General features: G+C 43.1%; 1 protein-coding gene across 3 annotated transcripts in view; it reads left to right on the plus strand.

The window, feature by feature from the left end:
- PRKACA (protein kinase cAMP-activated catalytic subunit alpha) overlaps positions 1-14,540 on the plus strand; it is a 218,956-nt gene that overhangs the window by 127,806 nt on the left and 76,610 nt on the right. For all 3 annotated transcript variants that reach the window (XM_053718058.1, XM_053718056.1, XM_053718057.1), the window contains 2 exons: positions 4,574-4,672; positions 4,874-4,956. In XM_053718058.1, the coding sequence (XP_053574033.1) occupies positions 4,574-4,672; positions 4,874-4,956 (182 nt within the window). The remainder of the gene's footprint in view (positions 1-4,573; positions 4,673-4,873; positions 4,957-14,540) is intronic.

Raw genomic sequence — 14,540 nt, forward strand, 5'->3', positions numbered from 1 at the left:
ATGAGCTTCCGCAGACCAGAGTGGGTCATTGTCACGACCGACGCCAGTCTGGTGGGCTGGGGCGCGGTCTGGAAACCCCTGAAAGCTCAGGGTCTATGGTCTCGGGAAGAATCTCTTCTCCCGATAAACATTCTGGAACTGAGAGCGATATTCAGTGCTCTCAAGGCTTGGCCTCAACTAGCAAAGGCCAAATTCATAAGGTTTCAATCAGACAACATGACGACTGTTGCATATATCAACCATCAGGGGGAACAAGGAGTTCCCTGGCGATGGAAGAAGTGACCAAAGTAATTCAATGGGCGGAGATTCACTCCTGCCACTTGTCTGCAATCCACATCCCAGGAGTGGAAAATTGGGAAGCGGATTTTCTGAGTCGTCAGACATTTCATCCGGGGGAGTGGGAACTCCATCCGGAAATCTTTGCCCACATAACTCAATTATGGGGCATTCCAGACATGGATCTGATGGCGTCTCGTCAGAACTTCAAGGTTCCTTGCTACGGGTCCAGATCCAGGGATCCCAAGGCGACTCTAGTAGATGCACTAGTAGCGCCCTGGACCTTCAACCTAGCTTATGTATTCCCACCGTTTCCTCTCATTCCCAGGCTGGTAGCCAGGATCAATCAGGAGAGGGCTTCTGTGATCTTGATAGCTCCTGCGTGGCCACGCAGAACTTGGTATGCAGACCTGGTGAATATGTCATCGGCTCCACCATGGAAGCTACCTTTGAGACGGGACCTTCTTGTTCAAGGTCCGTTCGAACATCCGAATCTGGCCTCACTCCAACTGACTGCTTGGAGATTGAACGCTTGATTTTATCAAAGCGTGGGTTCTCAGATTCTGTCATTGATACTCTTATTCAGGCTAGAAAGCCTGTAACTAGAAAAATTTACCATAAAGTATGGAAAAAATATATCTGTTGGTGCGAATCGAAAGGATTCCCATGGAACAAGATAAAAATTCCTAAGATTCTATCCTTTCTACAAGAGGGTTTGGAGAAAGGATTATCTGCAAGTTCTTTGAAGGGACAGATTTCTGCTTTATCTGTTTTACTTCACAAAAAGCTGGCGGCTGTGCCAGATATTCAAGCTTTTGTTCAGGCTCTGGTTAGAATCAAGCCTGTTTACAAACCTTTGACTCCTCCTTGGAGTCTCAATTTAGTTCTTTCAGTTCTTCAAGGGGTTCCGTTTGAACCCTTACATTCCGTAGATATTAAGTTATTATCTTGGAAAGTTTTGTTTTTGGTTGCAATTTCTTCTGCTAGAAGAGTTTCAGAGTTATCTGCTCTGCAGTGTTCTCCTCCTTATCTGGTGTTCCATGCAGATAAGGTGGTTTTGCGTACTAAACCTGGTTTTCTTCCGAAAGTTGTTTCTAACAAAAATATTAACCAGGAGATAGTTGTGCCTTCTTTGTGTCCGAATCCAGTTTCAAAGAAGGAACGTTTGTTGCACTATTTGGATGTAGTTCGTGCTCTAAAATTCTATTTAGAGGCTACAAAGGATTTCAGACAAACATCTTCCTTGTTTGTTGTTTATTCTGGTAAAAGGAGAGGTCAAAAAGCAACTTCTACCTCTCTCTCTCTTTTTGGCTTAAAAGCATCATCCGATTGGCTTATGAGACTGCCGGACGGCAGCCTCCTGAAAGAATCACAGCTCATTCCACTAGGGCTGTGGCTTCCACATGGGCCTTCAAGAACGAGGCTTCTGTTGATCAGATATGTAAGGCAGCGACTTGGTCTTCACTGCACACTTTTACCAAATTTTACAAATTTGATACTTTTGCTTCTTCTGAGGCTATTTTTGGGAGAAAGGTTTTGCAAGCCGTGGTGCCTTCCATCTAGGTGACCTGATTTGCTCCCTCCCATCATCCGTGTCCTAAAGCTTTGGTATTGGTTCCCACAAGTAAGGATGACGCCGTGGACCGGACACACCTATGTTGGAGAAAACAGAATTTATGCTTACCTGATAAATTACTTTCTCCAACGGTGTGTCCGGTCCACGGCCCGCCCTGGTTTTTTAATCAGGTCTGATAATTTATTTTCTTTAACTACAGTCACCACGGTATCATATGATTTCTCCTATGCATATTCCTCCTTTACGTCGGTCGAATGACTGGGGAAGGCGGAGCCTAGGAGGGATCATGTGACCAGCTTTGCTGGGCTCTTTGCCATTTCCTGTTGGGGAAGAGAATATCCCACAAGTAAGGATGACGCCGTGGACCGGATACACCGTTGGAGAAAGTAATTTATCAGGTAAGCATAAATTCTGTTTTTATCCCCCCTTCTCTAGTGACTCATGGTTTTCCACATCTTGGGTATTATATCCCATACATCACTAGCTCATGGACTCTTGCCACTTACATGAAAGAAAACATAATTTATGTTGGAACTTACCTGATAAATTAATTTATTTCATAGTGGCAAGAGTCCATGATACCCACCCTATATTTTTGTGGTTATGATTTTTTGTATAAAGCATTTTTTTCCAGTTCCTCTTTTTGTTTGCTTTTTACTCCTTCTTTTACACCTAACTTTTTGGCTACATGTTAAACTAAGTTATGAGTGAGGTGGGAGGTGTATTTATAGGCATTTTGAGGTTTGGGAAACTTTGCCCCCTCCTGATAGCAATGTATATCCCCATACGTCACTAGCTCACTAACTCTTGCCACTAGAGCTGCAAAAACTAATTGGCATAATCAATAATAATCAATTATGAAAATATTTGTCAACGAATCTCATAATCGATTAGTTGGTCTATGCACAGCACCAGCTGCTTTACTCCAATGAGCTCCTGCACATGGTATTGTGTTTTATGGTTATGCCCGTAGCCTAAAGGGCGTCTACAGACATTTTACTTTTCCCTTTTTTAGGACACTAAGTTTCTTTCTAAGTTTACAACTACTCCTGGCTTAGTCATAATTTGGATTGTTTATATAAAATCAGGTGATTTGGGACTATGCTTTGCATGATTTAGTGCCAAGCTTATTTACACCTAACCCTAGATTGATGGCATTTGTTATATGAATTGATGTCACTATTACCTGTACAATTTTTAGCGGATCGCTTGCTATTGCTGATATATGTACTCTATAGATAAATGTGTAAGGCTGTTTCCTTTTACTGATATATAGTCTTTAGCCCTTTTTGCCTTTTTTTTTCTATTTTTAATTAATTGAAATATGTACCAAATTCAACCTCTAAGTATATATCTGTTATTTTAAGAGTGGACTAGATATTTTCCCCCCTAACCTTATAGATGGTTATTTACCACTGCATATAGATGGTTATTTACCACTGCATATAGATATTCAAGATATTTTTATGTTAAAATGAAGTCCAGGCTTACTTTGTTGAGAGTCCCTTTGCATTGGTGGAGAACTAACAAAGATAAATAGCACACCTTGGTGAAATTGGCAAAACCCTATTTATGCATCTCAGGCATCTCAACACCATCTGAGTGCCTCTTCTCTGCTGCAGGCAAAATAGCTTGCAAAAAAGAGAGCCAGCCTCAGCCAGGAGCATGTGGACATGTTAACATTTTTGCATTTCAATGAAAAGTTTCTGAAAGAGTGAATACCAGAATATAATAAACAGTGGTAGTTTATCTCTTACTAGTTCTACCTCTTTTCAAACAGTTTGTGGTTTGTTTTGCTTAATTATAAAAAATTGGACCAACAGTTGTTTCAATGTAAAGTTTTAGTTGGAAGTTTATATTTGTAACACTCAGTATGTGGATTTTATTTTAAATATAGGAAAAAATTTATTTATTTTTTATCCGATTAGTCGATAAATCGAAAAAATAATTAGTCAATTAATCGATTATGAAAATAATTGTTAGTTGCAGCCCTACTTGCCACTTACATGAAAGAAATATAAGAGATACACGCTTTTTTAAAAAAAAAATTAAATTTCTTATGTTTTGTAATACTATTGTGATAACTCCAATCCGAAATACCTACTATACTAGCTCATGGACTCTTGCCACTATGAAAGAAATGAATTTATCAGGTAAGTTCTTACATAAATTTATGTTTCCTTGGTAGGAAAAAGACAATGTTGGAGCCTAGTGTATACAAAAAAAACTGTTAAAAATACTAAGGATTAAAGGGACAACCCAACATTTTTCTTTCATGGTTTAGATAAGAGAATACAATTTTAAAAAAGTCCCCATTTTACTTCTATTATCACATTTGCTTTGTTCTCACGTTATTTTTTGTTGTAGAGATATCTAGATAGATAGCGTGCAAGTGTCTGGAGCACTACATGACAGGAAATAGTGCTGCCATCTAGTGGTCTTGCTAAAGTATAACATTGTTGTAAAACTGCTGTCATATAGTACTGCAGACACGTGCACACTCCTTAACTTAGCTTCCTGTTTTTCCATAAAGGATAACACGAAAACAAAGAAAAATTGATAATAGAAGTGCATTGGAAAGTTGTTTAAAATTGTATGTTCTATCTGAATCCCGAAAGAAAAAAAATATGTTTATGTTCCTTTTAAATTAGGGGTTTATAGTGCACTCATTTGTGTAGTTACTCAGAATTGTGGCCATATTAAGACACTTTGTCCCTCCAGGTGGTGAAGTTGAAGCAGATTGAGCACACTCTAAATGAGAAGCGAATCCTGCAGGCTGTAAATTTCCCATTCCTTGTACGGCTGGAATATTCTTTTAAGGTAAATATTTTATAGATCAAAAAGATCTGGTTTTATCTTTAGGGGGAGCAAAAGCACCATGGTTTATTACCGGAAACACTGTTTATGTTTTTTTTTGTTTTTTTAATTTTCCACTTCTCCATATTTTTTTCTGTCTTGGCTCTAATCTTAATTCTTTCTTGCTTCTCTAACTTTTTTTTATTTTTTTATTATTTCCTTCAGGATAATACTAATCTGTACATGGTAATGGAATATGTGGCCGGAGGTGAGATGTTTTCACACTTGCGCAGGATTGGACGTTTTAGGTAAATAAGTGCCTGAACAATGATAATATCAATGAAGGTGGCGATACCGAGACTAGAAAATGACAAGGTTGCTCTTTAAAATGAATGTCAACTTTCATGAATGAAAACCCTGTTTTTCTTCTTAAACGGGAAGAGTCCACAGTTGCATTCATTACTTTTGGGAATTCAGAACCTGGCCACCAGGAGGAGGCAAAGACACACCAGCCAAAGGCTTAAATACCTCCCCCACTTCCCTCATCCCCTAATCATTCTTTGCATTTTGTCACAGGAGGTTGGCAGAGAAGTGTAGGAAAATTAAAGATAGTCTCTTATGGAGGGTAGAAATGGGACTGGAGTTTTATGTAATCCTGTCAGCCTCTCAGTGAGAGCATAGATGAAAGTTAAGAGTCCGGAGATGCATGGAGAGTCTTTCTGCGAAAACACCCCTACTCATATTAACAGGCACAACTCCTTAACAATCAGCGTTAACGAGTTTCGCTGCCTGCTTTTTCTCTCAAGTCCATGTCAGAAGTGAGGCTACTATCTGTCACACTTGAAGGGCTGCGTTCCTGTTCCACAGCGTTGATTCTGGTAAGATTGTTTCATTTTACTTAGATGATGTGAAAAGTAATGTAAACTAAAAAGTCAGGGTCTTGGTGGGACTCCTTTATCTTTATAAGGAATAAAGTGTTAATATCTCCTGAGGAGGGGGGTTATTGAACAGGTGGGGGGGGGGGGTTTATAATCGTGTTTATGTGATTCAACCTGCTTATGTCCAATGTTTAGCTTGGGTATTGTTTTCCCAAAAGTAATGAATGCAGCTGTGGACTCTGCCCGTTTAAGAAGAAAAAAATTATGCTTACCTGATAATTTTCTTTTCTTCTGATGGGAAGAGTCCACAGCTCACCGCCCGTGTTGTTCATAAGGGGCGGCCGTATTTTTCTTGTTTCTTCTGGCACCTTTTTCACCCTGATATTTCTCCTACTGTTCCTTGTTCCCTCGGCAGAATGACTGGGGGATGAGGGAAGTGGGGGAGGTATTTAAGCCTTTGACTGGGGTGTCTTTGCCTCCTCCTGGTGGCCAGGTTCTGAATTCCCAAAAGTAATGAATGCAGCTGTGGACTCTTCCTGTCAGAAGAAAAGAAAATAATCAGGTAAGCATAATTTTAAGTTTTTAAAAATACTATTAAAAACAGGGGCACTTTCATTCATGAAAGTTTACATTGAAGCCGTTCTTTTAAAATACTTACCTTTTATTCCTAGCAAGCATGGAACACCGGAGCAGCGATTCCACCGCCTCCAGGTTATCTCTTCTTACGGCTTTCTCCAATAACGGCTTCTCCCCCAGAACAGACATTGCTTAGGCTAGGCCATGATTGGAGGAAGCCGGATTCGTCATTTCTGAAGTAAGAGGAGAAGTCATGGGGGCAGAGGAATCGCTGCTCCGGTGTTCCACGCTTGCTAGGAATAAAAGGTAAGTATTTTAAAAGAATGGCGTCAATGTAAACTTTCATGAATGAAAGTGCCCCTGTTTTCTTCTTAAATGGAAAGAGACCACAGCTGCATTCATTACTTTTGGGAAATAAGAACCTGGCCACCAGGAGGAGGCAAAGACAACCCAGCCATAGGCTTAAATACGCCTCCCACTCCCCTCATCCCCCAGTCATTCTTTGCCTTTCGTCCCAGGAGGATGGCAGAGAAGTGTCAGAATTTTTAATTTTTGTTTCTCCAACATAGGTGTGTCCGGTCCACGGCGTCATCCTTACTTGTGGGATATTCTCTTCCCCAACAGGAAATGGCAAAGAGCCCAGCAAAGCTGGTCACATGATCCCTCCTAGGCTCCGCCTACCCCAGTCATTCTCTTTGCCGTTGTACAGGCAACATCTCCACGGAGATGGCTTAGAGTTTTTTAGTGTTTAACTGTAGTTTTTATTATTCAATCAAGAGTTTGTTATTTTGAAATAGTGCTGGTATGTACTATTTACTCAGAAACAGAAAAGAGATGAAGATTTCTGTTTGTATGAGGAAAATGATTTTAGCAACCGTCACTAAAATCCATGGCTGTTCCACACAGGACTGTTGAGAGCAATTAACTTCAGTTGGGGGAACAGTGAGCAGTCTCTTGCTGCTTGAGGTATGACACATTCTAACAAGACGATGTAATGCTGGAAGCTGTCATTTTCCCTATGGGATCCGGTAAGCCATGTTTATTAAGATCGTAAATAAGGGCTTCACAAGGGCTTATTAAGACTGTAGACTTTATCTGGGCTAAATCGATTCATTATTAACACATATTTAGCCTTGAGGAATCATTTAATCTGGGTATTTTGATATAATAATATCGGCAGGCACTGTTTTAGACACCTTATTCTTTAGGGGCTTTCCCAAATCATAGGCAGAGCCTCATTTTCGCGCCGGTGTTGCGCACTTGTTTTTGAGAGGCATGACATGCAGTCGCATGTGAGAGGAGCTCTGATACTTAGAAAAGACTTTCTGAAGGCGTCATTTGGTATCGTATTCCCCTTTGGGCTTGGTTGGGTCTCAGCAAAGCAGATACCAGGGACTGTAAAGGGGTTAAAGTTTAAAACGGCTCCGGTTCCGTTATTTTAAGGGTTAAAGCTTCCAAATTTGGTGTGCAATACTTTTAAGGCTTTAAGACACTGTGGTGAAAATTTGGTGAATTTTGAACAATTCCTTCATGTTTTTTCGCAATTGCAGTAATAAAGTGTGTTCAGTTTAAAATTTAAAGTGACAGTAACGGTTTTATTTTAAAACGTTTTTTGTACTTTGTTATCAAGTTTATGCCTGTTTAACATGTCTGAACTACCAGATAGACTGTGTTCTGAATGTGGGGAAGCCAGAATTCCTATTCATTTAAATAAATGTGATTTATGTGACAATGACAATGATGCCCAAGATGATTCCTCAAGTGAGGGGAGTAAGCATGGTACTGCATCATTCCCTCCTTCGTCTACACGAGTCTTGCCCACTCAGGAGGCCCCTAGTACATCTAGCGCGCCAATACTCCTTACTATGCAACAATTAACGGCTGTAATGGATAATTCTGTCAAAAACATTTTAGCCAAAATGAACACTTATCAGCGTAAGCGCGACTGCTCTGTTTTAGATACTGAAGAGCATGACGACGCTGATAATAATGGTTCTGAAGGGCCCCTAACCCAGTCTGATGGGGCCAGGGAGGTTTTGTCTGAGGGAGAAATTACTGATTCAGGGAACATTTCTCAACAAGCTGAACCTGATGTGATTACGTTTAAATTTAAGTTGGAACATCTCCGCATTCTGCTTAAGGAGGTATTATCCACTCTGGATGATTGTGACAAGTTGGTCATCCCAGAGAAACTATGTAAAATGGACAAGTTCCTAGAGGTCCCGGGGCTCCCAGAAGCTTTTCCTATACCCAAGCGGGTGGCGGACATTGTTAATAAAGAATGGGAAAGGCCCGGTATTCCTTTCGTCCCTCCCCCCATATTTAAAAAATTGTTTCCTATGGTCGACCCCAGAAAGGACTTATGGCAGACAGTCCCCAAGGTCGAGGGAGCGGTTTCCACTTTAAACAAACGCACCACTATACCCATAGAGGATAGTTGTGCTTTCAAAGATCCTATGGATAAAAAATTAGAAGGTTTACTTAAAAAGATGTTTGTTCAGCAGGGTTACCTTCTACAACCAATTTCATGCATTGTCCCTGTCGCTACAGCCGCATGTTTCTGGTTCGATGAGCTGATAAAGGCGGTCGATAGTGATTCTCCTCCTTATGAGGAGATTATGGACAGAATCAATGCTCTCAAATTGGCTAATTCTTTCACCCTAGACGCCACTTTGCAATTGGCTAGGTTAGCGGCTAAGAATTCTGGATTTGCTATTGTGGCGCGCAGAGCGCTTTGGTTGAAATCTTGGTCAGCTGATGCGTCTTCCAAGAACAAGCTACTTAACATTCCTTTCAAGGGGAAAACGCTGTTTGGCCCTGACTTGAAAGAGATTATCTCTGATATCACTGGGGGTAAGGGCCACGCCCTTCCTCAGGATCGGCCTTTCAAGGCAAAAAATAAACCTAATTTTCGTCCCTTTCGTAGAAACGGACCAGCCCAAAGTGCTACGTCCTCTAAGCAAGAGGGTAATACTTCTCAAGCCAAGCCAGCTTGGAGACCAATGCAAGGCTGGAACAAGGGAAAGCAGGCCAAGAAACCTGCCACTGCTACCAAGACAGCATGAAATGTTGGCCCCCGATCCGGGACCGGATCTGGTGGGGGGCAGACTCTCTCTCTTCGCTCAGGCTTGGGCAAGAGATGTTCTGGATCCTTGGGCGCTAGAAATAGTCTCCCAAGGTTATCTTCTGGAATTCAAGGGGCTTCCCCCAAGGGGGAGGTTCCACAGGTCTCAGTTGTCTTCAGACCACATAAAAAGACAGGCATTCTTACATTGTGTAGAAGACCTGTTAAAAATGGGAGTGATTCATCCTGTTCCATTAAGAGAACAAGGGATGGGGTTCTACTCCAATCTGTTCATAGTTCCCAAAAAAGAGGGAACGTTCAGACCAATCTTAGATCTCAAGATCTTAAACAAGTTTCTCAAGGTTCCATCGTTCAAGATGGAAACCATTCGAACTATTCTTCCTTCCATCCAGGAAGGTCAATTCATGACCACGGTGGATTTAAAGGATGCGTATCTACATATTCCTATCCACAAGGAACATCATCGGTTCCTAAGGTTCGCATTCCTGGACAAGCATTACCAGTTCGTGGCGCTTCCTTTCGGATTAGCCACTGCTCCAAGGATTTTCACAAAGGTACTAGGGTCCCTTCTAGCTGTGCTAAGACCAAGGGGCATTGCTGTAGTACCTTACTTGGACGACATTCTGATTCAAGCGTCGTCCCTTCCTCAAGCAAAGGCTCACACGGACATTGTCCTGGCCTTTCTCAGATCTCACGGATGGAAAGTGAACGTGGAAAAGAGTTCTCTATCTCCGTCAACAAGGGTTCCCTTCTTGGGAACAATAATAGACTCCTTAGAAATGAGGATTTTTCTGACAGAGGCCAGAAAAACAAAACTTCTAGACTCTTGTCGGATACTTCATTCCGTTCCTCTTCCTTCCATAGCGCAGTGCATGGAAGTGATCGGTTTGATGGTAGCGGCAATGGACATAGTTCCTTTTGCGCGCATTCATCTAAGACCATTACAACTGTGCATGCTCAGTCAGTGGAATGGGGACTATACAGACTTGTCTCCGAAGATACAAGTAAATCAGAGGACCAGAGACTCACTCCGTTGGTGGCTGTCCCTGGACAACCTGTCACAAGGGATGACATTCCGCAGACCAGAGTGGGTCATTGTCACGACCGACGCCAGTCTGATGGGCTGGGGCGCGGTCTGGGGATCCCTGAAAGCTCAGGGTCTTTGGTCTCGGGAAGAATCTCTTCTACCGATAAATATTCTGGAACTGAGAGCGATATTCAATGCTCTCAAGGCTTGGCCTCAGCTAGCGAGGGCCAAGTTCATACGGTTTCAATCAGACAACATGACAACTGTTGCGTACATCAACCATCAGGGGGGAACAAGGAGTTCCCTAGCGATGGAAGAAGTGACCAAAATCATTCTATGGGCGGAGTCTCACTCCTGCCACCTGTCTGCTATCCACATCCCAGGAGTGGAAAATTGGGAAGCGGATTTTCTGAGTCGTCAGACATTGCATCCGGGGGAGTGGGAACTCCATCCGGAAATCTTTGCCCAAGTCGCTCAGCTGTGGGGCATTCCAGACATGGATCTGATGGCCTCTCGTCAGAACTTCAAAGTTCCTTGCTACGGGTCCAGATCCAGGGATCCCAAGGCGGCTCTAGTGGATGCACTAGTAGCACCTTGGACCTTCAAACTAGCTTATGTGTTCCTGCCGTTTCCTCTCATCCCCAGGCTGGTAGCCAGGATCAATCAGGAGAGGGCGTCGGTGATCTTGATAGCTCCTGCGTGGCCACGCAGGACTTGGTATGCAGATCTGGTGAATATGTCATCGGCTCCACCTTGGAAGCTACCTTTGAGACGAGACCTTCTTGTTCAGGGTCCGTTCGAACATTCGAATCTGGTTTCACTCCAGCTGACTGCTTGGAGATTGAACGCTTGATCTTATCGAAGCGAGGGTTCTCAGATTCTGTTATCGATACTCTTGTTCAGGCCAGAAAGCCTGTAACTAGAAAGATTTACCACAAAATTTGGAAAAAATATATCTGTTGGTGTGAATCTAAAGGATTCCCTTGGGACAAGGTTAAGATTCCTAAGATTCTATCCTTCCTTCAAGAAGGATTGGAAAAAGGATTATCTGCAAGTTCCCTGAAGGGACAGATTTCTGCCTTGTCTGTGTTACTTCACAAAAAGCTGGCAGCTGTGCCAGATGTTCAAGCCTTTGTTCAGGCTCTGGTTAGAATTAAGCCTGTTTACAAACCTTTGACTCCTCCTTGGAGTCTCAATTTAGTTCTTTCAGTTCTTCAGGGGGTTCCGTTTGAACCCTTACATTCCGTTGATATTAAGTTATTATCTTGGAAAGTTTTGTTTTTAGTTGCAATTTCTTCTGCTAGAAGAGTTTCAGAATTATCTGCTCTGCAGTGTTCTCCTCCTTATCTGGTGTTCCATGCAGATAAGGTGGTTTTACGTACTAAACCTGGTTTTCTTCCAAAAGTTGTTTCTAACAAAAACATTAACCAGGAGATTATCGTACCTTCTCTGTGTCCGAAACCAGTTTCAAAGAAGGAACGTTTGTTGCACAATTTGGATGTTGTTCGCGCTCTAAAATTCTATTTAGATGCTACAAAGGATTTTAGACAAACATCTTCCTTGTTTGTTGTTTATTCCGGTAAAAGGAGAGGTCAAAAAGCAACTTCTACCTCTCTCTCTTTTTGGATTAAAAGCATCATCAGATTGGCTTACGAGACTGCCGGACGGCAGCCTCCCGAAAGAATCACAGCTCATTCCACTAGGGCTGTGGCTTCCACATGGGCCTTCAAGAACGAGGCTTCTGTTGATCAGATATGTAGGGCAGCGACTTGGTCTTCACTGCACACTTTTACCAAATTTTACAAGTTTGATACTTTTGCTTCTTCTGAGGCTATTTTTGGGAGAAAGGTTTTGCAAGCCGTGGTGCCTTCCATTTAGGTGACCTGATTTGCTCCCTCCCTTCATCCGTGTCCTAAAGCTTTGGTATTGGTTCCCACAAGTAAGGATGACGCCGTGGACCGGACACACCTATGTTGGAGAAAACAGAATTTATGTTTACCTGATAAATTACTTTCTCCAACGGTGTGTCCGGTCCACGGCCCGCCCTGGTTTTTTTAATCAGGTCTGATAATTTATTTTCTTTAACTACAGTCACCACGGTACCATATGGTTTCTCCTATGCAAATATTCCTCCTTAACGTCGGTCGAATGACTGGGGTAGGCGGAGCCTAGGAGGGATCATGTGACCAGCTTTGCTGGGCTCTTTGCCATTTCCTGTTGGGGAAGAGAATATCCCACAAGTAAGGATGACGCCGTGGACCGGACACACCGTTGGAGAAAGTAATTTATCAGGTAAACATAAATTCTGTTTTTTGTCTTTTATGGAGGGTAGCACACTTTGGCATGGGACAGGAGTTTTAAGTAGTCCTGTCAGCCTCTCAGTGAGGGCTTGGATGAAAGTCTGGAGATGTAGGGAGTTTCTTTCTGCAAAACCATCCCGACTCATATTAACAGCTCCTCAAGCAATCGGCGTTGTCGAACTTAGCTTCGCTGCCTGCTTTCTTCTCTCAAGTCCATGGCGGAGGTGATGCTACTATCAGTCACACTTGAAGGGCCGTGTTCCTGTTCCACGGCGTAGATTCCGGTAACATTGTTTAATTTTACTTTATTTGCAATGTAATGTGAATGTTTCCCCAGAGGCTACCACCTTGTGGGTCTAACTTATAACATAATGGTCCCAGTGAGTCTCTGTTAGTATCTTGGAATCAAGGGTTAATATCTCCTGAGGGGGGTTATTGAACAGGGGGGGGGTTATAATCATGTTTATGTGATTCAACCTGCTTATGTCCAATGTTTACGGGGCTCGTAGTTGGAACATTAAGGCCTTTGGAAGTGACGTAGCCTTTTGGCTGGGCGCACTTGTTTGGACTGTACGGTTCACCTTGTGTTCGGGCGTGGCTACGTTCCGTTGTTCCATTTCCGCATTCCCGACTGCGTGGCGAAGGAAATTTTCTAGTCTGCAGGGGTCTGGTCATAGGAGGTGGTGAGTGCCCCAGCCATTGGGGGTGTCAGGTGCCGTTTTAGTTTTTTAATACTTTAGTCCGTATTTAAATATCCTCTATCCAGTTATGGAGGATTCTGATGCTGAGACTATTTTGATTTCAGATTCTGTGTCCGGGGAGGAATCCGAAGAGGCCTCGTTTTGTTCCGTATGCCATTTTAGAGCGCCTGGTTCCTCGGGCTTGGGGAATCCAGGGACTGCTGAGCCATCTGCCTCTGGGGGTCCTGTGTTCTGAGAGGCGAGTTCCCTACCAAATCATACTTCTGCAGGCTGGTCCTGTCGGGTTCGTTCAGTCTTGCGGCTGTTCATACACATGGCGCTGTTCTGCTCGGCTGGTTCGGTTAAAGCGTTGAGTGCTCAGGCTATCGTTGTTTTTCATGTTCAACTAAGCATTCAAGAGGAACTGTGGGTCCGTGAGGTGGGAAGGATTGTTTCAGTCCTTATAGCCTTCAGTCATAGATGATCGGGCAGGGGAGTTTTTTCTACTGCGTTGCTCTGACATCTGATTTCATCAGATCGTAGAGTTTCCTCCCCCATGTGGTGGAGGGTGGGATGCCTTAATGCCCCTTATTGCTATTTAGCGGTTTGGCCTTTATTTTCTTAGGCCTCTGGATGTGTTTTTTGGGGCTTGATCCAACAGCTTGTACAGGATAGCTGTCTGGCATGTGGAAGGTTTGCAGTTTGAAATCTGTTGCAGCTCTTGACACCTTGCAGGTGTACATAAAGCTGTTTCTAGTGTATCTAGATGCAGCTCTTACTCTTGACTGAGTTATAAAGAGGCCTTTGGGTCTTCTTCCATTGCCTCCGGGTGAGTGGATCTCTTTTTAGGGATCTGTGTTTCTGGGTGAGGGTTGTTCCCTGCGGGTTTTCCGGAGCTGGGTTGGCTTAGTGCCTTCACTTCCTTGTGTCCTCTGCTTGTACGGGGGTGTTAGGGAGACTAGTCCTGCTAGTAGGATTTTTTTGGACCTCGAGATGTCCCTTGGTTGTCCTGAGGCTCTGAGAAGTATCTTCATACGACTTCTAGCCTTGCTTCTTGGAGCGCTGGACTTTAGCTAGGGATGCTTCCTTCCTTTGGTCGGAGCTTTCGAGTTCTTCTCGCTATCTGGATTCTCTGGATATGCATCCATACCCTTGTGTCTGGCTTTTTGGCCAGTTGGGGTGTTTAGTTCTAGGGTAAGGTTTGCCTGAACTATTAGGTGACCGGACCTGGTTTTCTCCTTGAGACTTCCGGTTGCTGATGCTTGGCCTTTTTACTGACCCAGTCTTGGGTGGTTTTGGAATCTTGGATCTCAGGGCTGGTCGGGGTGTTCTACGGTAGTGGGAAC

The sequence above is a fragment of the Bombina bombina genome, chromosome 6, assembly GCF_027579735.1.
Source record: "Bombina bombina isolate aBomBom1 chromosome 6, aBomBom1.pri, whole genome shotgun sequence".
NCBI classification, from domain to species: domain Eukaryota; kingdom Metazoa; phylum Chordata; class Amphibia; order Anura; family Bombinatoridae; genus Bombina; species Bombina bombina.